Genomic DNA, 22308 nt, shown 5'->3' on the forward strand with positions numbered 1-22308 from the left:
TGAGAAAGAGAGGGGAGAGGGAAAGGGTGCAATAGTGGGAGTTTTAATGTGAGTGGAAAGACCGACCATATAGCGGTGGTTTAAATAGCCAGGTGACCACAATAATTCAAGGTCATAAAATAGTAACGTCATGATGGTCGGAGTACAGCGCTAGAGGTGGTTTTTATGATCTGCAAGTATAATGTGCACCGCAGCAGTAAAGATGCGTTTAAAGGTGAGGAGGAGGAGGTCTATACCCACGGAGCCGGGCTAAAATGGGGTTGGTTAAACGGGCGCACGCCACTTCTTTCACCAGATGAGGGAAATGTGACCTTCTCCAATGGATGATGGAGAAAATGATGGAACAAAAAGAGACCGGGTGATAACTTTAAATGAATGGATATGATGGAACAGAGTCAGCAACTACACGACTGCAGGAGCATGGCAACGGATCCCCGCATGCAACCTGCGTTGAAGGTAGGACTAGCCGCTGGCATTTCCCTTCTTTGCTTTGATCACGTCTGGCTCTGTTCATTTGTCATATTTGCAACAGGCAGCACATTCATTTCCATAACACCGAAGGTATCTCGTGTTTTTCTGTTGCTCTATTTTAACCTCATGCAGACATTCCAGATCCGACCAGTGATTGTTGTGGGGGTTTTCTATGTTAATGAGCTGCTCGAGATTTGCAAGTGGACTTTGGATTATGATGTGTGCTGTGACAGTTTTGTTCAATTTACCTCTGCCTTGGATGGACAACGATGTTTTGTCATAGAATGAACAGACGACTGTGAACCTGAATGTGTTCATGGAGCATGCTATCCTATTAACAAAAAATAGAATATTACAAAGAATCTTACTAAATGTGATCACTCCTTGCTGGATATGCATTCAAGTCGTGGATATCATAATATTAGGCCTATCTTGCTATTTTCAAATATGACTAATATGCGAAACGACATCAAGCATATCAAAGGAGTCATTAGTCCAGTATCCTATTGTCGAAGTTTAACAGGTAGGCCTAGATCTAATTGATGAACATGGAAACGCAGCATAGCCTAGTATCGTTAGTCCTTGTCTACATATGCAGCATTTTTGTTATTCTTTTATTTTCTATCGATTTTTTCCCCCATCGGTACATAGAAAAACAGTTGACTATGAGATACGTTTGATATTGTCTCTAATTCTCAATGGATTGACCTTTCACGTTCATCTGATGCGTGGTTTAGGTAGTTTCATGTTGTTGGGATTGACTTCCTGGCTCGGCAACAAGAAACTGCCTTGATTACGTCAGTTAGCCTTCATCAAGGGCGTCCATTTCTGCAAGATTACACACTCGGCTCAGGAGTCGCCGCAAATGGCATCAATATCCACGACGAGACCTTTTTTCTTAGCTCTTTGGCTTTATGTGGTGGACACTAAAAGTTCTATTGGTGCAGTGGGAGAATTTGGGTTGTAAACATCACGGGGTAAAAAATCCTTTTCAGCTTTGTGTTGTTGCGCAGAGACTTTAGAGGTCTAGCCTTGTAGACGGGATTATTGACCGGAGGTATTTTAGGGATGGTACTCAGCATTCCAAGAGAGTCTCCAGGTGCCATGGGACATCTGCCAAGTAGTAAAAATCCCAGTCTCATCTCTGGACTCATGCTTTTGTTGTAATATACATATTTTATTATATTACTTGTATGATCATTGAAATATAATCAAAGAACATCAACATGACCATTAGAGATTATAATGGTTTGTTTTAGGCCTATATTGTTCGTCATTATGGTGGGCTTGCTTTCTCTTTTGCACTTAATCTCGGCTCAAATATAAACTGCACAAAATGTTTGAAATTTAACATGGATTGCAATATAAACCATTTTGAAACATTAAATTCAGTCGACATCACAATACAGTATATTGTTTATCGAATGGTCACTGAACAGAAATGTGCAGCACGCTAAAACGTGCCACTGGAACCGATTTAGTAGCCTAGATCTGGGCCTTTCTGTTTTCTCAAATTTACCGTTATGAATTTACCTCAACATTTTTGCTACATATAGCTACTTATCTTCGTTAGATATGCCAGTAACTTGATGAGAAGCTAGAAAACAGGCAGAATGCAAATTATTTCGTAAAATGAGACATTCATAATTTATCCAAAAAGCTCAACCTTGGCTATAGCCTGTAGATAGGCCAGTTGTAGTTGTAAGTAGCCTAGCATATGTTACATTTGAACAAATATATGTGTGTTTGTTTATTATCGCCTATTAAAGGGCTATTGTATTATGCATTATTTTGGATATTACTAGCGTAATGGGTTCAAAAACAATTACATCCAGTTTGAGGCCGGTAACACTAGCCTATCTTCAATATTTGCCATTGCATGATATCAGGTGCTCGCTCTTTTGTCTTAATCACCACTAACATTACGTAGACAAAATGTAATTAAAATCCTCCATGAACGACATACATAGAAATTGACACAAAAATGTTAGCCGCAAGAGCAAATCTTAGCCCATGAGTGCACATGCATTGATGTATTGTCTCTTCCCTGATCTGTTTATTTAGTATTTTGTGTATGTCATGGCTCACTTGTAAAAGAGGCATGTGTCTCAATGTGACTCCCTGTATAAAATAAGTATATAGATATAGATATAGATAGATATATATGGGTCCACCTTTACCTACGGACCACAATCACACATAGCCCTACGCAGACGCTGTCATTGACAACATGACCTGTCTATCTACAGGTTTGCAATGCCAACGCTAGGACTCAATATGACTCATTGGAATATTATTAGGCCTTTACTTAATCCGCCGTGTATGGTGGCCATCTCCGATGTCAAATATTTTTTTGCAAATATATAGTCTTCAAATTTGAACCCTCGTAAGAGAAGGTATAGGCCTAGGCAATACTGCTGTCGTAATAGGAATGCCTTTACGATCAGAGCTTTAATCAAACGTTTCCAGTCAGTAAGGCCTTTAAGTGGTCTTTAAATGTGTTTACGAGTTCGCAATGTTACTCCAGTCCACTCCACGAAATTAACGTCAGTAATAAACAGTATTTTTCCAATCCGACTACTCTCAATTTTTAATCGCACGGCATAGGTATAAATGTATGTTATGCACTCTATTGCTAGCAACATTTTATTTAACTAGGAAAGTCAGTTAAGAACAAATTCTTATAATACAACGACGGCCTACCCCGGACAAACCCTCCCCTAACCCGGACGACGCTGGGCCAATTGTGCGCCCCACGATCGCCCCACGATCACGGCCAGTTGTGATACATCCCGGGATCGAACCAGGGTCTGTAGTGACGCCTCTGGCACTGAGATGCAGTTTCTTAGACTAGGCAAGTCAGTTAATACAAACCCTAACGACTTTGGGCCAATTGTGCACCGCCCTATGGGACTCCCAATCACAGTCGGTTGTGATACAGCCCGGAATCGAACCAGGGTCTGTAGTAACGCCTGAGATGCAGTGCTCGGGAGCTTAGTCCCCTGAGCCTTAATATCCAAGAAATAACGTAATATTTGTATTTATATTTTGTCTTTTTGAGAGTTTATGAAAGCTTTAACCAATATGGCGGTGTTGAATTAGGATAGGCATATACAATTGAATTAACGGAGAAATAGCTTTATCTTATTTTTACGTCCTTTCTCACACACACGTAAATCACCTTCAAGATTAATTTTAATACCACCTGCGCTGTCAGTCTCTTAGCTCGTTTGTATTCATGTTCTTAATGTTCTTATTAATGGCATATATATTTTTTATTGTAAATAACAAGAATATTGATGATGTTATAAACATAAACAGCATTTTTTTCAATCCTCTTACACTGATAAAGGTTTTGTGGGCTGAAACGTCTATATTTTTTTATTAACTAATGAACGATAGTCCCGCCTATCTTTGCAAATAGGCAGGAACCTAGGAAGAAACCTAGAGAGGAACCAGGACCTGAGGGGTGGCAAGTCCTCTTCTTGCTGTGCCGGGTGAAGATTATAACAGTACATGGCCATTTAAGGCCAGTATGTTTTTTTAATGTTTTCAATAACGTTTTCAAATGGCTAATGTTTTTTTTAAATTCATTATGACCATTATTCAGTGATCAGTCAGTGTAGCCTATACTTTACAGCTTAGCTGAAATACAAGTAGGCCTATATACCATTAGCCTACTGCTGGCAGTGATGATGTCACCTTAAAATAGGCCTACTAGGCAAATGATGAGCTTAGATTGCCTGATTCGCATTGATCAACATTCGTATCTATGTGCACATTCATATGGTTCTTGTTGTAGGCTAATTCTTCTTAGCACGTTGTTGAGTGTTTTAACACTCCCAAGTTACTAAATAATAAAGCCAATATAGCTGTAACAGTGAATAGAAGTCAAGGCCCCATGTTTACATGCCTTGTACTAGACTGTGGAACAGTGATGTCACCGGAGTGGACCAACGTTGCATGCAGTGTGGCTGTGTGTCATTTCCATTTTCTTAGCAACCGCATGGTGCTCAAATGCGCTTGAAGTGGGTGATTAATCAAAGTAAAGCCTCCTATGTAATTTAAGAGTATTGTTGTTATGTAAGTCATAAAAAACGTTGTAAAAAATAAATACAAAAATATCTCAATGGAATCAATCAGTTGCAACTGGTCTACATTGTGCGTGTGTGTGCCTGTGCGTGTGTCTGTGTGTGTTGGTTCACTTGGATCTTCCCAATATTATGTCAGGGTTGTTTATGTCAATTTCATTTCAGATACATATATTTTATTCATTAAATGAACTGAAATGTAAAATATCCATCCCTGAAACGTATATTTTAGAAGATCTAGGATATTTTATAATGTGAGTTGTTTGAAATGGAGTCAACACCTATTTTGACTTATTTCAAGAAATTACAATGGACACAAATGCTCAATCATCATTTTTTATTTGTTCAGTTTAAAGGTAAAACAAAGAAAAAAAGCTGGCGTGGAAATGTGACAAAAAACATTTGAAGGCTTACATTGATGTAGATTCGTCCATAACTAGAATATGGATGATGTTATATGAGTGCAAAACTAGTCCTACACCGTTACAACTCAACAAAGCCGTAACTAGAACACGGTACCCAAATCTCTCCAAATACGCCCCAGAGCAGAACGTGTAAATGTGAGATAGGCCTATGCACAAACATCTGTAATTCTATATCCTAAGTAGCATTCTCAAATATTACACACATGTTGATTGGCCAATTTAGGGAACATACAATTTTAAAGGTTGAATCATGATTTATATGTAAACTACTGTACACTTACCAATGAGATGGTAATCACGCTGATTCCTAAGAAAGATTGTTCGATTTGGCTGTACCGAAATTAGAGATGGAATTTATGGATTTCTACGGAAGTGCTTTGCTATAGTTGGCACTAAAATAACAAAACAAAAAAAACGATATAGATAAGGATTGCCACTACAATAGAAACAACTAATCAAAGAGAATGGAAAGATAAGCATGCAAAAAAAACGTATAATGTATCCTGTATATAGTTTGGCCTAGTTTGAAGTTGTAATGTGCAACGTCAATGTGTAACCAAATTAGTAGACACAAAAACATACAGGTCGCAGTCTGGGATATATTTTTCATTATTTTGTTGCATATTGCTGATGCAGAGGAACGTATGGATAATTTTCAGTATATATTTATTTACCACCTATTTATGATTTGACAAGTATATGTTTATAGAATATCTGAAATATCCCTAACACCAAGATCATGAGACAATGAATATCATGATAATATAGTCAAAGTTTAGGCCTATAGAAAATGCAAATAGCCTAGTATACTTTTACGCGTGACATATAGAGTTTGCGCACACGAATAGTAGCACAATTCAAAACCAACGCTCATGTTAAATGTTTGGCTTTGAAATACATTCTTGTTTATCTATAAATTAAAAGTTAATCCAGATATTTTGATGTTGTAAAAATATATTCTCAAAACGAGCAATTCAATTATCGATAATAACATAAAATTGAATATAGGCCTATCAAAAGTTGCATTTTGATTGACTATTGACGGTTGCATTGAGAATACTTTTGAGATGATCTTATTCATAAAAATATACGTAGTAATTTCTTATCTGTGTTAGTGGTTGGGTGTGTAGGCCTACTGGATGTCTTCTGGCATTAACATTGGTTCTCAGACGCCAGCAATAGATAGCAAGAAAAACGAGTATCAAGGCTATACAACAGAACACCCTATCGCCTCTTGTTATAAACATTTCCATACTTATCCATTTGCAGATAAGGTCATGGGCACCCCAGTCCGTGACCTATATATTCGAGCCCATGTATACGTGCAATTTGGATAAGAATCTAAACCAAATTCTAATGTGTAGGCAGGCCTACATTTTATTGTGATTGATAGGTTCACCAAATGAACATAGCCTACAGCCTAGACCTACTTTTTACAACATTTTGTGTTTTATATACCAGTTAACATAGCTTTTTGATGTTCAGCATGGCACAAGGCTGCATCATTTCCAGCAAATTATATTTTAACATGGATCTTAGGCTGATCATATAACAAACGATTGGAGAAGGCGCAACAAACAGTCTATTTGTTTTCTCAACAACAGTCACAGAGTCATGTAGCTAGCCTGTAGTTGTTAAATGTATTGAATCGATTAATCCAAGTGGCTTAATTCAGTCAGCCATCTTTTCCATTAGGTTTCAAAAGACAGCATTTTAAAATCTTAAAATACAGGTGTTATTGCATTTTTAGTATATTGCATTTGTGAATAGAATGTGATTTGAGCCTTGGCACCCTATTCTCAGCGAAAAGAGAAAAACGCAGGTTGAAGTGTTGTGGCAAAGGGCTTAACCCAGACTGAATGACAGAGGCTGCGTCGAGACAGGCAGCCGAATTCTGATATTTTCTCACTAATTGGTCTTTTGATCAATCAGATCAGCTCTGAAAAAGATCTGATGTTAAAAGATGTGATGTGATTGGTCAAATGACCAACTAGTGGGACAAATATGACAAATGGGCTGCCTGTCTAAATGCAGCCCAACTGAATGACAATGACTGGTCATCCGACGCCCAGACACTGCACTGCACTGCAGAGTTCCCTAGTATGCATGCCTCTTCATCTTTGGAGAACTTATATATCCAATTTCCTAAGCCAATATAGGCTATACATATCCCAATGGATCATCATGTTACTAACTTTCCAGATTTAGGCTACCCATACCAAACATTTCTTAAAGAGATAATGTGGCAATTGTAGGTTTCTTATTTTGGTAAGGTTATTTAATTTACTCTTGTAAATTGTTTTTGTGCTTGTTTTTATATGAGACGATTTTACGAGTTTCCCTGACGACCACAATTTAAAGTTTGAGGTTGGGAGATGGATAGAGCATGCACATACTTTGTGGGGAGGTTGTTCTTCTAAACTGACATGTTGTTTTAAGGTGGTCATACTATGGATCATTTAGCTATTTGATTTTAGGACACCTGTAGGTATCCCCAAAAATATAAAAACATTATTTGATAAAATATTTAATTTGGGCTTTACTACTATAGCCCATAGAAACGCATTGAATAACACATAAATACATGGAAAAACAGCCAGTAACAAAAAAAATCATAAGGAATAAGCTCAGGAAATATTTTCGTTTTTTGTACACATATGTAACCCTTTTTTTGTTGGCACAAAACTACCTCCATAATTCCATTCAGTTTTTAAACCAGTACATGGTTACCTTCAGACGAGTTCTGTGAGAGTTGTGGGGGGTCGTAGAGCAACACAGACAACACCATCATGTTCGTGTTCATAGTGGGGTCACATTAGTTTGTAACCCAAATGGTTCAGACGCTACAGAGAGAAGTTGGCATGTTTTTTTATATTTATATTTAACTAGGCAAGTCAGTTAAGAACAAATTCTTTATTTACAATGATGGCCAACCCCGGCCAAACCCTAACCTGGACAACGCTGGGCCAATTGTGCGCTGCACTATTGGACTCCTAATCACGTCTGGTTGTGATACGGCCTGGAATCGAACCAGGGTCTGTACTGACGCCTCTAGCACTGAGATGCAGTGCCTAACACCATGCCCAGACCGGACGCGCACTTGCGCCATCGTGCGCCATCGTGCGCAAATTGATTTTGTCCCCCTACACCAAACGTGATCACGACACCCAGGTTGAAATATCAAAACAAACTCTGAACCAATTAGATTAATTTGGGGACAGGTCGAAATGCATTAAACATTTATGGCAGTTGCTAGCTAATTTGTCCTCTTTAGCTAGCTTGCTGTTGCTAGCTAATTTGCCCTGGGATATAAATGTTGAGTTGTTATTTTACCTGAAATGCAGAAGGTCCACTACTCCAACAATTAATCCACACACAAAATGGTCAACCGAATCGTTTCTGGTCATCTCTCCTCCTTCCAGGCTTTTTCTGGTTTGGACATTATATATGCGATTGGCATCTAACTTTCATAGTATTACCACAACGACCACAATCTCAGTTCATCTTTCAATCACCCACGTGGGTATAACCAATGAGGAGATGGCACATGGGTATCTGCTTCTATTAACCAATGAGGAGATGGGAGAGGCAGGACTTGCATCCTTTCAGCGTCGCAAATAGAACTGACTTCTATTTTAGTGCTTGGCAACGCAGACGCTCCATGGCAGTGTGGGTACAATGATTGAATAACATGTGTACATTTATTTTATAACGCGAGTGGTGTGGTCACCATGTTAGACCGCTGCGCCACTCGGGAGCCATGTGTCCTCAGTCCGACTTCAGACAAACGACATTGTGTTCCTGAGAGTCTCATCATATTAGTTTGTAGGCTGGTTCAGACTCTCCAGACCGATTTTCAGGATGTCTCCTGGTCTGACAAACAGTGCTGTAGCTCTGACACTTCTCCACTGCAGATGCGGAAGGCCAACATAGGCGGGACCAAAAAAAACAGATACTGTATCTCTAGCTTAAACTATTATATTAATTAGTTTGACGCACGGGTGCATCAGTAGACTCTTAAAGATTTGTGCACACCAGATAGACCGCAATATTACCACTTAAATCCAAACTAAACTGGGTTTACTCCACATGGCAGTTTGTCATATTATTACTAGTGCAGAAGTACGAGACTGGAACATTAGACTGCACATTCCTCACTCAGTAGATGCGCAATTAAAGGGGAATTAAAATAGTTTTTTTCTGGTCTTCTGATGTGATTTAAGTATTAACGTGGACTCAGAACATCCAATCTCGTTTTTTCTCTATGAACAATTGTAATTTTGAGAGTGAAAAACTAAAAAAATCTAAAACCAGGAAAAATAAAACTGAGAAAACATAATTTTGGAAAAAATAAAACTGAATTTGGGAAAGACATCACAGATTTTATTGGGCCCCCCTTAGAGTTGTTTATTAACCATTATTTTACCAGGTATATTGACAGAAAATATAGTGCACTACTTTCTCTTGTACACTAAGGACCCAGGAAGAGTTACAGGTGTCACAAGCCGGCTCATAGCCTGTGACAAAAATGAGGGGACACAAAGAACAGGTATAGGCCAATTAAAAGTGTTCTTTATTATAAACAAAACTATTAACTTAAACTAAGGAAAAGGAATGAGGTGTGGAAGTATCATAATGTAAGGTGTATGTAAAGTGCATGGATGCGTGAATATGTGTGTGTGAACATGACTGAGTGAAAACTATGCAAAACTACAAAGGAACAAACAAATCATGAGCATACCTGGAGGAGCAGAGAGAGAGAGCGAGGTGATTAGTCAAACAGTTTATACCCTGAGCCCAGGTGGCTCCAATCACTAACGACCCTCTGCCTGCAGGAGGAACCGCCCCTGCAATGCAGAGGAGGAGCCGTGACACAGGTGAGAGGAGAAGAGAAGAATGTACCTATTTGAATGCTAGAAAAAAATAGTAGCTCGGACACGTTTAATTTTTCTAAATGTAGAATGAGTGCTAGAAAAGGTTGGAGACCCCTGGCCTACATGATCAAAAACACATTGTATTGTGGTAGGCCTATAGGCTACTTGCTGTTATCACAACCAGCTCTCAAAGCCTCACGTCAGAATTAGACGTTCATCCATGTTTCTCAAACATAACATTTCGAAGTTGTTCCAAACATCAAATTTCGAAGTGTTTAAGGTTAAGTTCAAGTTTGGGATAGGCTCAAAACAATATGTGAACATGCAACCTTTTGAACCAGAGGCAGATGCTAAAGCCCATCCGCCATCCACAACGCCCTAGCAAAACAGCGCTCACTGTTGCCTCTAGTGGGCGGTTTCCACGTCATCTCCCGACATCCTGAGACATGGATGGACGAATACTGACTTGCATCATGGGTGACCTGCCTGTTTATAAAGAGCTTTATCCTTTAAAAAAAATATATTCACCCACAACTATCCAACCAACTTTTCATTGTAGGATATGTCTATAGGCCTATTTCTACTTTTGACTGTCGCTCAGACCAGTGATGCCCAATTCCATTCTGCAATATGGGTTAAGCATGTTTTTTTCCCTGCATAACATTTTTGTTGAATGTTGTTTTTATATAACTCCTGCCATAGTTGTATTTCGCATCTTGTTCTTTTGGTAATATGTTCGTTTTATGTTTATGTGATATGAATAACTCGGTAGAGTTTTTTTAAATTAACCACACGTTTATGAACAATCAAATGGTTCTCGTAAACATATATTGAGGGACATAAAACATGAGCGATCTCTCTCCGAATTAAGCTGCAGTGGTGAGCAAGTGTTCCCGAATCTCTACACAGTCACAAAGTTTTACAATATGCACCGTGTGTTATGTGTTTCTACAATATAAAAGCCTCATGTGAATCACACATTTGGGGTATATTATTATATTCTTCGATCTTTAATCTATTGCTGCTATTGTGCATGTTACAACAATGTTATACCCATCGAAGTCTATACAATGCATTACGATTGGATAAAAACTCTAAAGGAAAAAGGAATTCTTATTTTCCAAAACTGTTTTACCTCAAGAATTATTCAAATTGTCGACAAAGACAAATTACATCGATAAAAAGTATTTCATGCACTGTGATCAACGTACCTCATTCTCCAATACGAGGGGATAATCCGTTTTCCATGCTTTAAGGACAACAAGGAGAAACGAAAACATTATAGGTGGTGAATACTTCTTAATGATTGCTCATATAATATCCTTCTTGTACATAAATAGCATTCAAAGGTCTGAGGTACACACACCCCTGACCTGTGACTGCTTGCGCATTAATCCACTGTAACATTTTGGGGTAAACATAATCACGTGTTCAACAGTGGCCAATGAGAGTCAAAGACCCCGGGATAAATAATTACCTGCCTTGATTGTTCTAGGGGTAAGATAAAAGTACACATACACTCCATATAATAATCTGATGCATGTAAAAGAGACCAGAGCATCGCCATGTCGACCACGGGTCCCATACGCAATTATTATGTGGATTCTTTGATAAACCATGAGAGCGAGGATGTGCTGGCGTCGCGGTTCTCAGCCCCAGAGCTTCTCCCCATCCGCTCGCGTCAGACGACAGTAGTACCAGAGTGCTCCGATTATCCCTCCTGCAGTTTTGCGCCGAAACCTTCTGTCTTTACCTCCTCCTGGGGCCCAGTTCACTCCCAATCCTCAGTGGTCTACCACCCATACACCCACCAACCTCACGCTGGAACGGACTCGAGGTATGTTCGCTCATGGCTGGAGCCCATATCTGGAACAGTATCCTTTCCAGGCTACCCGGCTAACTGCAGACACTACGGACTCAACCCCAATGGTTTCCCTCAGCCCAGTGCCAGAGACTGCATCACCTCCAACAGTCGCGGATACCCAGACTATTTCTACAACACCTGCGTGGACATCCGAGACAAGGCCCAGCAGATCGTCCCTTCTCCAGAGTCGGAGGTTTTGGCTTCCGGGAAGCACAAAGACGACAAGACAGAATTCGACCCAAGTAAGTGGAAGCCATGCCAGTCTATAAACGGGTATAGGAGTCGTGTGTGTGTGAGGTGGCGGTGTTTGTCATCCATGGGGTTTTTGCTCGTGGTTGTTGTCCCGCTATAAAACGAAATGGTCGTCTCTTTTCTCTTCCCTTTGAACAAGAGGGGAACTGGATGGGCTGTTAGACAGTGTTAGCCAGGACAAACGCCAATCCCCTTAAGGTTGTAAAATAGGAATTAGCTATAAAACAGCTATACAATGGGGAAACTGGAAGCAAGCTTTTCATTGGCGAGATCAGAATCTCTAGTAAATTCCACTCCACTGTCTTCTTACATGGCCAAAACTTGTGCCTAAAAGCATTTTTTGTGCGTAAAAGCATATTTTATTTTACTTATCGAGACATTTGATGTTGTATAATTTATACACAAGAGGTGTGGCCTTATATAGGCTTTGTGTTATAGTGGATTATTATTATTTGTTATTATAGCCTTCGATTTAAATGCACACCCAGAAGCCTAAAATCAACCAACAAGCTAATTCACATGATCCATGTTTACAGAAAAGTTTGCAGAAACCACCAAGAGTCACCATGGTTTTTATCTGCAGTATGATTATAACGGCTAATTTCATTTCATTCAATGTAAACCTATACTTATTTATTGCCCCGTGTTATTTAGTCAATAATGGCTGATTTTTCACGTGATTATTCAACTTTTTGGTACAACCGAAGCCGAGCCAATCACAAAACATAACTTTGCTCAAATACAGCCTATTCAGCAAGGACCAAAACCATTGATATGGAAGTTTCTTCATATCAGTACTTATAAAAACATGACAACACCGAGCTAACGCCCTACAATAAACACAGAAAATAATATTTTAGGCCACAACAGGAATACCAGGGTGAAATGCATCTAGCTGGCTCGGTTGCAGACCTGCGGAGACTTGAAGTTAAAGGCTTTTAAAATATTTTATGGGCCAATAAAGCAAACGGGTGCACTCACAATTTTATGACTCGGTCCTTTTCTAGCACTGTTGAAGATGGATCATGTCTATAAGAGAGATGATTATTTATAATTATTAAGGAAAACATTGATGACGCATTTGACAATGTACATGTATTATATTGAACCAAAGACTTATTCCCCCCAAAAATGTATAAGAGAGTAGGCCTGCTCTCCGTTTGGTCTGTTGTTTGTCGAAGTGTTTATGATAATGATTTTGGGTTATACACTGGAAAAGGTCAGCAAAAGTGCTCAATGTATTTACTTTTTTCTGATTTATCATTTTACAGGCAACCCGGTGGCGAATTGGATACACGCTCGTTCAACGAGGAAGAAACGGTGTCCTTATACAAAATATCAGACTCTCGAACTCGAAAAAGAGTTTTTGTTCAATATGTACCTTACCAGGGACCGTCGATATGAGGTCGCTCGGGTTCTTAATTTGACTGAGAGACAGGTCAAAATTTGGTTCCAGAATCGGCGAATGAAGATGAAGAAAATTAATAAAGAGAAGACAGAAAGCAATGAGCAGTAACGTGCTGTATGGTCAAATTGACTTGTACACGTTCAGAAAAATGTCACTCGTGTTCTCTCCTCTCCAATGGTCTCTCCTCTTGAGAGCTACTGTTTTCCTTTTTGATCTGATATAATTGAGATCTATAGGCCTATTCTTGACAAAGTAGCACATTGCAAATTGGGCCCACGTCTCTCTGTGACAGTATGCAGCTTGTTTTGACTATTTATCCTTTATTACTGCTTCATAGTCAAGACACGAATAGGACATTAGTAAAGAAATGTATTGGGTCAAGTTGGATAACTGTGTATAACAAAACCTGTGTATTTTTGTAGATGTTACATCTTTGGCCTACTCAAGTTTAAATGAATGTTTTGTACACGAAGTACATGGAACGAGTGTCTTGTGTTTCGTCTAGGCCTATGTGGATATAGATTTTGTTGTATGGTTTTTATATTATTTTCTCTCGACGCTACAAGTTTACGTTATACTGCAGATTGTGCTCATCTTTCTATCCGAAATAATCTCCTTTCCTGTCTTTGTTGGGTCATTATTAAAACGTTAGAACCTTACCTTTATCATAAATATTAACACTTGCAAAAATGACATTCTGAGATGGCTTGACAAGACAGTAGGGTACAAAAATATAATTCGCAGTTGTTGTTGGGATATTAGTAATTCAACAATTCCAATAGGCTACAGACTAGAATTAGATACGGACTACTCCTTATTGAAAGCAGATGTGTCTTTTAACTCATTAATCTTCCTTTTCTATTTCCTTTTATAAAGCACGTTTCCTGACCACTTCCAGCCGCTGTGTTTTCTGAAATGTGAATGGTTCTGGGGGGAAATAAGGTGACATTTGAGGCCTTGTGTAAACACACTGCATCGCGTTGTTTCCATTGTACGTGTTATCCAATCATAATCATTTAAGATTATTGTAACTATTTCAAGGAAAAGCTTTAGCGTATTATTCTGACACTGAAACGTTTTCAGTTCGTAATCTGTCCAGGCCTGGCCATATTTCTAATTGGTGGTCATTTAACAAAACATGCCACACATAATAACTTGATTATTGCGATTCGGTATAACGGAGGTGGGCAGTGAGAGTGCATTTCGTGCAACAATGTGGCATAGGCCTATCTCAACGTAGGCCTATCAATGTGGCATAGGCCTATCTCAACGTAGGCCTATCCGTGCGTAGTTCTAAACAACGTTGGCTAGTTTACCACGTGAGGTGTTTTATAGTTTTTACTTAACCTTCTTGTAGCCTAGACACTCCACTATTTTATAATACAAAATGTCGTCTATATGAGTGTTAACACTGGGCACACACTGGTTGAATCAACGTTATTTCCACGGCATTTCAATGAATTTACGTCGAACCAACGTGGAATAGACTTTGAATTGATGTCTTTTCCCAGTGGGTTGTTTCCATATCATAAATCGCGAATATAGGGCCTGGGCTACACATTGTTGACGTTACGAAATAATTTGTAATAGACTAATGCAAACTTTCGGTCACTGATTTGAGGCTGTTGTGAGCCAAGCAGTGCGCTATATTCTTTTGGTCTAGCTGAGTTGGTGCTCTATGTTGTATTTTAGATGGGTCATGCTGGCCATGTGTCGTGGGTATGTAACCCACAGCAAACGGCGATACAAGTGTTCCCCTGTGTCATGGTGCTATTTTTTGGACACCCTCTGGACGCCACACTAATTTGCCGCGTAATCTTTTCCATCTTTTAGCCGATCAGTTCATTTGAGGTGTGTGAAGTATCTTTTCTGGCGTTTATTTTTCTTTCTTGGTCGCTGAACTAAATTGGCTTTCCCTTAAGTGTCAAAAACAATACTGACAGGATGCAGAGATTTTAGAGCCCAATATAGTTGAACATTTCCGTTGTGGTGCACAGAGAAATGTGGGGTTTTACGACCCTGCTTCGGGCAGCACTGTTCGTCTTGAATGCAATCTAACAAAGCAAACCTAGCAGAACTGGCTAGACGTCTAGGCTAAATTACTTTATTGTTCTTATTTCGAGGTATGGTTTGCTGGTTTCAAAGGAGGCTTATTGCACTTGTTTTTGTCTGCTGCAAACGTGACTCCATCCTCCTTTATTTACACACTCTGAATTGTGTGGCAGAAGGGGAAAGAGGAACACATGAAAGGCCCCAAATTGAACTTCCTTTATTCCAAATCTATATGAACAAAAATATAAACGCAACATGCAACAATTTCAAAGATTTTGCTGAGTTACAGTTCATAAGGAAATCGGCCAATTGAAATCAATAAATTAGGTCCTAATCTATGGATTTCACATGACTGGGCAGGGGCACAGCCATGGGTGGGACCTGGGAGGGCATAGGCCCACCCACTTGGGAGTCAGGCCCAGCCAATCAAAATTATTTTTTTCCCGCAAAAGGGCTTTATTACAGACATAAATACTCCTCAGAACCCCCCCCACCCCCATCCCGGATGATCCCGCAGGTGAAGAAGCCCGGGTGTGGAGGTCCTGGGCTGGTGTGGTTACACATGGTCTGCGGTTGTGAGGCCAGTTGGACATACTGCCAAATTCTCTTATGGTAGAGAAATTAACATTTGATTCTTTGGCAACAGCTCTGGTGGACATTCCTGCAGTCAGCATGCTAATTGCGCGCTCCCTAAAAACTTGTGACATCTATGGCATTGTGTTGTGTGACAAAACTGCACATTTTAGAGTGGCCTTTTATTGTCCTCAGCACAAGGTGCACCTGTGTAACGATCATGTTATTTAATCAGCTTCTTGATATGCCACACCTGTCAGGTGGATGGATTATCTTGAGAAAGGATAAAATGGTCACTAACAGGGATGTAAACCGATTTGTGCACAAAATTGAAGAGAAATACACTTTTTGTGTGTATGGAAAATTGCTGGGATCTTTTATTTCAGCTCATTGTAGCACAGTGCAACAATATTCTATTGGAACACTGGCACTGTCCCCTGTCGAATGGCAATCTCCATTATTCTAAAATTGCCTCGATTCAATCCAACCCATACCCATGTGTCTTTATGACTTTGTCTTAGGCTATATATGACTACTGTATACATGTCCGTCATTTCAAGTTTTTTACTATTGGGGCCATATGGCAAAAATGATGAGGACCCCTGCGATTTATAGAGATTTTATTAGAGTTGTAACAGATATAGGTATCCTCATTGCTCATTATTAAATGGTTATTATTTCTACTTTCACTATTAGGCTATAGTATTCTTATACTATATCCCTTACGAGGATTGGCATTTTAGCAAGCTAGCAGCACTAGCAGTAGGCCCAGTAGTGGCAGAAACATTCTGTTCATATGATTCATAGTATGTATTTTAATTATTGGCTACTAATTAGGCCTATGGTTTAAAATCTGTCGCCGATCCAATCTTCCACTATCATGATATGCCATACAAATGTGTAGGCCTAGCATATATCTCACGAAATAATAGCCTCTCATGGTTATGTGAAAGTACTGTAGGTCTAGAACTAGTCCAATTAGTGTAGTACAAATCACACAAAAAAGGCCACTGGATGTCGCTGTTGACTAAGTATTTAACATTTTCGAGCCCATGTAGCCTGTTTACCTTTTGTATGGGAACTTTTGGGGGACTGGAGAGAGAAAATGTTCTTAAAGGCTGTTCTAGGGTTACTAGTCACATGCGTAGAGCTGAACAACCAACAACGTCCGTTTTCTCCAAAACCTATTATTAATCGTCTGCATATAACTTTTACGGATAATAATTATCTTTCTTCTCTAGCCTACACTATAGGCAGTAGTATATCTGTAATATGGGAATATTGTATTATTTTTTTAAGTATCGATATTCCAATTTATTTAGCCTATGTCTATCTACACCCATTTATTTTGTCAGTGGGTCTCTATCTCTGTCTTGGTGTTGTATTGTTATGAAGAACAATTATATTAGTTATAACTGATCAATTATCTTTTACCGTTGTGTTAATCGATAGCCTATGTTCAGTGTTAAGTAGCATAAGGTAGGCTACATCTACTATAGGGCTCAAAAGAACATCAGAACATGTAGGCCTAACTTAATGTCAAAATGTATAGTCTGTAATTGTGAAACATATATTCATATTTGTATTATGTTTGCTCTAAGTAAAGACCAAAAATTCAACCAAACGCGTTTATTTCACTTTTATTTTCATTAATAATGATGTAAATCATGTACAATAATTAATCAATGTCATCAACGACTATTAAGCATTCTAAAATAATTCTGGTAACATAAAAAACATATCAAACCAAATATCTAGGCTGTATTATTAGAAAATACAATTTTGCTGCATATAAACATTTTCGATTAAAATATTTTAATTCAAATAGGCTAGGCTACAAAACATTTCACAGCCACTGGGTGTGCGCGTACATGTGTGCGTGAATGGAAATCATTGACGTAATGTATAAACCTTGCTTTCACATAGTCACTTTCTTAAGGGCAATCAACGGTAGGCCTATTAACTAGGGAGGAAGGCCTAGAACACTACTCTTTCAAATAGACAATGTGTATAAGACTAAACAAAATGATAGTCGACACCGAGTCTAAGCTACGTAAAATATTCAAAATGTTATTGTATTGTAAAGCAAAATGCATAGTCCCTTCCCGTTTGCCTGTTTCATGGTTTAGACGTCTGAGTTCTCAATGAGAATGGGAGGGGGTTGAAGGTTGGTGGGGAGTGGGGAGGGGGTCGATGTCGTGAAGGGGGGGCAAAAACGCTAGTAACTGTGTTGTCGGAGGGGCTAGCCGCTTTAGCTATATAGCACACATCAACCATGCATGACATAAGAAGCTGATTTGAAGCTCCAAAATGAAATAGCCAATAAAAAGCAAAGGACTTCCTTTGGTAGCAGGGCAGTGTTTTAACAAGGGAGAGGTGGATAAGGAAACAGGCTTTATTATCTTATTCCTTAAACCTGTCTCTATGATTTCGTGGTTTCGTTCGTTGTATGTGTGGGGTTTGGAACAAAACTAAGGCAATACTTGGAATTGTCGTAAACTAAGTTCTTCCACTGTAACATTGTAAACCGTAAAACATGAGCTCCTATTTCGTGAACACTCTCTTTTCCAAGTGCAAAGGCAGTGAAACGTTGGAACCAACTTACTACAACTGCAGGTTCCCTCAAGGAGTCACCCGGAGACACGCGCTGGTGTACGGTGCGGGAGCGGCGACGACGGGATTTCAGCACCCGCCCCATCACGTCCAAGACTTCTTTCACCATAGGACGCCGGCGATCTCCACACCAGGCTACCAGCAGAATCCATGCGCCTTGGCTTGCCATGGAGATGGCACTACATTTTATGGATACGAAGCCCTTCCAAAACAAACGCTTTATGGTACCCAACAAGAGGCAAGCGTGGCGCTATACCCAGGCTGTAAATCGTCAAATGGCACTAACCTCGGAGAAGGACAAGGCCACCTAAATCAAAACCAGTCTCCTAGTCTCATGTTTCCATGGATGAGACCCCACGGTTAGTAGGCTACTTGTTTATATGTGCATTAGTGCAATTATATTGGCTCTAACATTATAAGAGTAGGCTACAGTTAGGCTTCTTGTGTGGTTATTTTGTTGTAGTTTTCATGGCATGTAGCCTACATCCGGTAACATATGATAACGTTTTCGGAGCTTCACTTATCACTCAAATTCGTCGCTTAACCGTGGCACAATGAGTCGCTCTCATCAGATCTTAGCTACTGTGATTACAGGCGTATACATACCAGTAGATCTGCGTCAGTGCTGTGCCATTAATGGCGGCTCAGTTGATCGCTAGTAGATGAGAAAATAAGCAGAGATTAATAACAACGGTAAAAACGAATTCAGTGAAAGTTCACCAGAAGCACTTGGCATGGCGTTTATCTTCACACACATCCGGACAGCTATCCAAGGGTAGAGGGTATGTATAGTCAAACACACACACACACACACACACACACACACACACACACACACACACACACACACACACACACACACACACACACACACACACACGGGCACGGGCACGCACACAATCTCAAACAATTTATCTTATATTTCAAAAACAATAGTGAACCAGACACAGTCTTGCAACAATTCCTGCTTAATTGTAAGTTCTATTTCCATTCTATAGCCCCCGGAAGACGGAGTGGCCGACAGACCTACAGTCGATACCAAACACTGGAGTTGGAGAAGGAATTTCTATTCAACCCTTACCTCACCCGTAAGCGTCGGATCGAGGTGTCTCACGCTTTAGGACTGACGGAGCGGCAGGTGAAGATTTGGTTCCAAAACCGAAGGATGAAGTGGAAAAAGGAGAACATCAAGGACAAATTTCCGTGTCAAAGAGTAGAGACGGAGAACGAGGGTAATGGTGATGGTGAGGGAGAGGGCAAGGGAGAGGGAGAGGGCGATGATGAAGGCAATGATGATGGTGAAGGAGAAGAGGGAGACAAAAAGGAAACGGGAGATGAAGAGGAGGCGAAAGAGTGATTTTTATTGCTCTTTCTTTTTATGGTTATATGGCTTAAATGTTGAAAGATGGTCCCGGGAGAAGGAGATCACATTTTATCACCACCGTTTTATTGAGTCAACAAGATGAGAGAAAACAACTGTTCTGGATTCCAGCAAATGGCTCTCTCTATGAGGATAATAACTACTAATAATGTTTAGCTTATACAGTCTCCAAACGCTGCAAAGGTTCTCATAACATAAAGACCTAAAGCACTTGCAAATCATATTGTTACGCATATGTCCATATCACAGAATGCACAAGAGGATAGGATGGCTGGAAATGTTTAAATGTTCCATCAATGTTGTCATTCGAGGAGAAGGGTTCATTATTAATACAAATTCTTTGTACTTTTTTTTCCTCGAGTATTTTTTATGTGGATTTGTGTGTGTGTATTGGGATGATGGGACTTTTATTTGATTCATAACTGCCAGTTCCAAAGGTGGGAAAATGGGTGGCAGTTGGCTCAGTGGTTAAATTCGTTCGGCCAGTAAGGGATATTTCATGTTGTTGTTTCTCAAATTTCAATCTATACGCCTATTATTTTCACAAATATAGGCCTACTATTGTGTATTGTAATGTAGCCTATATTTTGTAAACATTGTGAGCGCAGTCTGTTCTTTTGATCGCAAATGGTCCCGGGCCTATTCAATCTGATATCAAAACAAATCGGAAATTCGACATATGTAGAATATTTCTTGATTCTTGACCTAATTCTGAAAAATGTAAGATTCTAGAAGGCAGTAATAAGTTATGTTTATGTGATTATTAGCCTATATTGGTTTTAATAGACCGGGAACTCTTTACTACCTAAGATGCACTTGGAGGCGATGTTAAAATCTACCAAGAAAACGGTTTTGTCATTAGCAATGTTGATCTATCCATTCTCACTGAAGGGACAAGCCAGTGCAATGATAGGCCTATAACACATTATATTGCATTTGATTGCACAATACTTATGGTGTTACTTGTGGCGGTATAGTAGGACCTATATTGATCTTAGAAACAAATGTCTCTGCGCCATACTACCTAGCCAGCTAAAGGACGGTGTAACAACAATTGGTGTCCCAACAACTTAAACTGCCTTAAGTAATGCACATTTATTTAACCAATATGTTATAATTGAACAAAGAATTGTACTTCAGCTTTTAAATACCATTAGCCTACAATATTGTACTGATGCAATAGACTCGTTTTTTATTGCACTGAATATGACCTCTGTATGTCTTCGTATTTCTTGTTGTATGAATCAGCTTGATTTCTTATGTTTCAAGTTAAAGGAGGGGAGGTTGGTTGCGAGTGCACACACACTTGATTTCTTATGTTTCAAGTTAAAGGAGGGGAGGTTGGTTGCGAGTGCACACACACTTGATTTCTTATGTTTCAAGTTAAAGGAGGGGAGGTTGGTTGCGAGTGCACACACACTTGATTTCTTATGTTTCAAGTTAAAGGAGGGGAGGTTGGTTGCGAGTGCACACACACTTGATTGGCATGAACATGTTCAAATAAATGGAAAAACATTTGAATTTCTCTTCCTCATTCTTGATACCATTTCGCAATTTATCCGAATTGCGATAGACCAAAACACACACACACACACACACACACACAAATTAGGTAGGCAATCCAAACATCTAATTATGGCTGTTTTGTAATTTTATGATGTTTACCTAATAACATCAATGAATTCTAAGAACATTTAATCACAATATCTTACACCCAAACAAAATGACATTATAGAAAATATTTTTTATCATGACTTGTTTTCAGTCAGACCAATGGATGAAGGAATGGATACGCCTGTATTGATAGTGGTTCATAGACATTTTTAGTTTTGAGACACAAACGCCTGCAACGTAGTTTATATTTGATAAGGGAAATATCATGTATATAAGGAGTTATTTTACCAATAAGCAGAGTGGTTTTATGATGTAGAAGCCCCCCCTTACCTAAACTATTTCGTAGGCCTACAATTCGAGTGCACGTAAATATGCGATATCCATTTGAGTACTTAATTTATTATATTTATTTTACCTTTATTCATCTAGGCAAGTCAGTTAAGAACAAATTCTTATTTACAATGACGGCTTACCCCGGCCAAACCTTCCCCTAACCCGGACGACGCTGGAACAATTGTGCGCCAACCTATAGGACTCCCGATCACGGCCTGTTGTGATACAGCCCGGTATCGAACCAGAGTCTGTAGTGACGCCTCTAGTGCCTTAGACCACTGCGCCACTCATACTTCCAAGCTACCTTATAGGTGCCCAAAATACAGTATAAATGATTGTACAAGTTAGTGTGTGTGT

General features: G+C 39.4%; 2 protein-coding genes and 1 long non-coding RNA gene across 3 annotated transcripts in view; 2 read left to right on the plus strand and 1 right to left on the minus strand.

Annotated features, from left to right (window-relative positions):
• LOC139535892 (uncharacterized) overlaps nt 1–11187 on the minus strand; it is a 28698-nt gene extending 17511 nt beyond the window's left edge. Inside the window, exon 1 of the long non-coding RNA XR_011667219.1 lies at nt 11073–11187. This is a non-coding gene — a long non-coding RNA (uncharacterized lncRNA). The remainder of the gene's footprint in view (nt 1–11072) is intronic.
• Nucleotides 11188–11322: 135 nt separating this feature from the next.
• LOC139535887 (homeobox protein Hox-C9a-like) lies at nt 11323–14282 on the plus strand. Its single transcript, XM_071335770.1, has 2 exons — nt 11323–11967; nt 13249–14282. Exons 1-2 carry the CDS (start codon nt 11427–11429, stop codon nt 13491–13493), a joined length of 786 nt encoding a protein of 261 aa, XP_071191871.1. The 5' UTR covers nt 11323–11426; the 3' UTR covers nt 13494–14282.
• An 88-nt stretch (nt 14283–14370) lies between these two features.
• Nucleotides 14371–21525, plus strand: LOC139535886 (homeobox protein Hox-C8a-like). The gene is made up of 2 exons (XM_071335769.1): nt 14371–18982; nt 19622–21525. Exons 1-2 carry the CDS (start codon nt 18547–18549, stop codon nt 19978–19980), a joined length of 795 nt encoding a protein of 264 aa, XP_071191870.1. The 5' UTR covers nt 14371–18546; the 3' UTR covers nt 19981–21525.
• Nucleotides 21526–22308: the final 783 nt, after the last annotated feature.

Source organism: Salvelinus alpinus, chromosome 12 (genome assembly GCF_045679555.1).
Source record: "Salvelinus alpinus chromosome 12, SLU_Salpinus.1, whole genome shotgun sequence".
Lineage (NCBI taxonomy): Eukaryota > Metazoa > Chordata > Actinopteri > Salmoniformes > Salmonidae > Salvelinus > Salvelinus alpinus.

Excerpts from the sequence above, each read along its gene's own strand:
- LOC139535887 (XM_071335770.1), top strand. The coding sequence starts at position 11,427 with ATGTCGACCACGGGTCCCATACGCAATTATTATGTGGATTCTTTGATA. Across the intron at positions 11,968-13,248 it reads CAAGACAGAATTCGACCCAA|GCAACCCGGTGGCGAATTGG; the intron begins GTAAGTGGAAGC and ends ATCATTTTACAG.
- LOC139535886 (XM_071335769.1), top strand. The coding sequence starts at position 18,547 with ATGAGCTCCTATTTCGTGAACACTCTCTTTTCCAAGTGCAAAGGCAGT. Across the intron at positions 18,983-19,621 it reads TCCATGGATGAGACCCCACG|CCCCCGGAAGACGGAGTGGC; the intron begins GTTAGTAGGCTA and ends TCCATTCTATAG.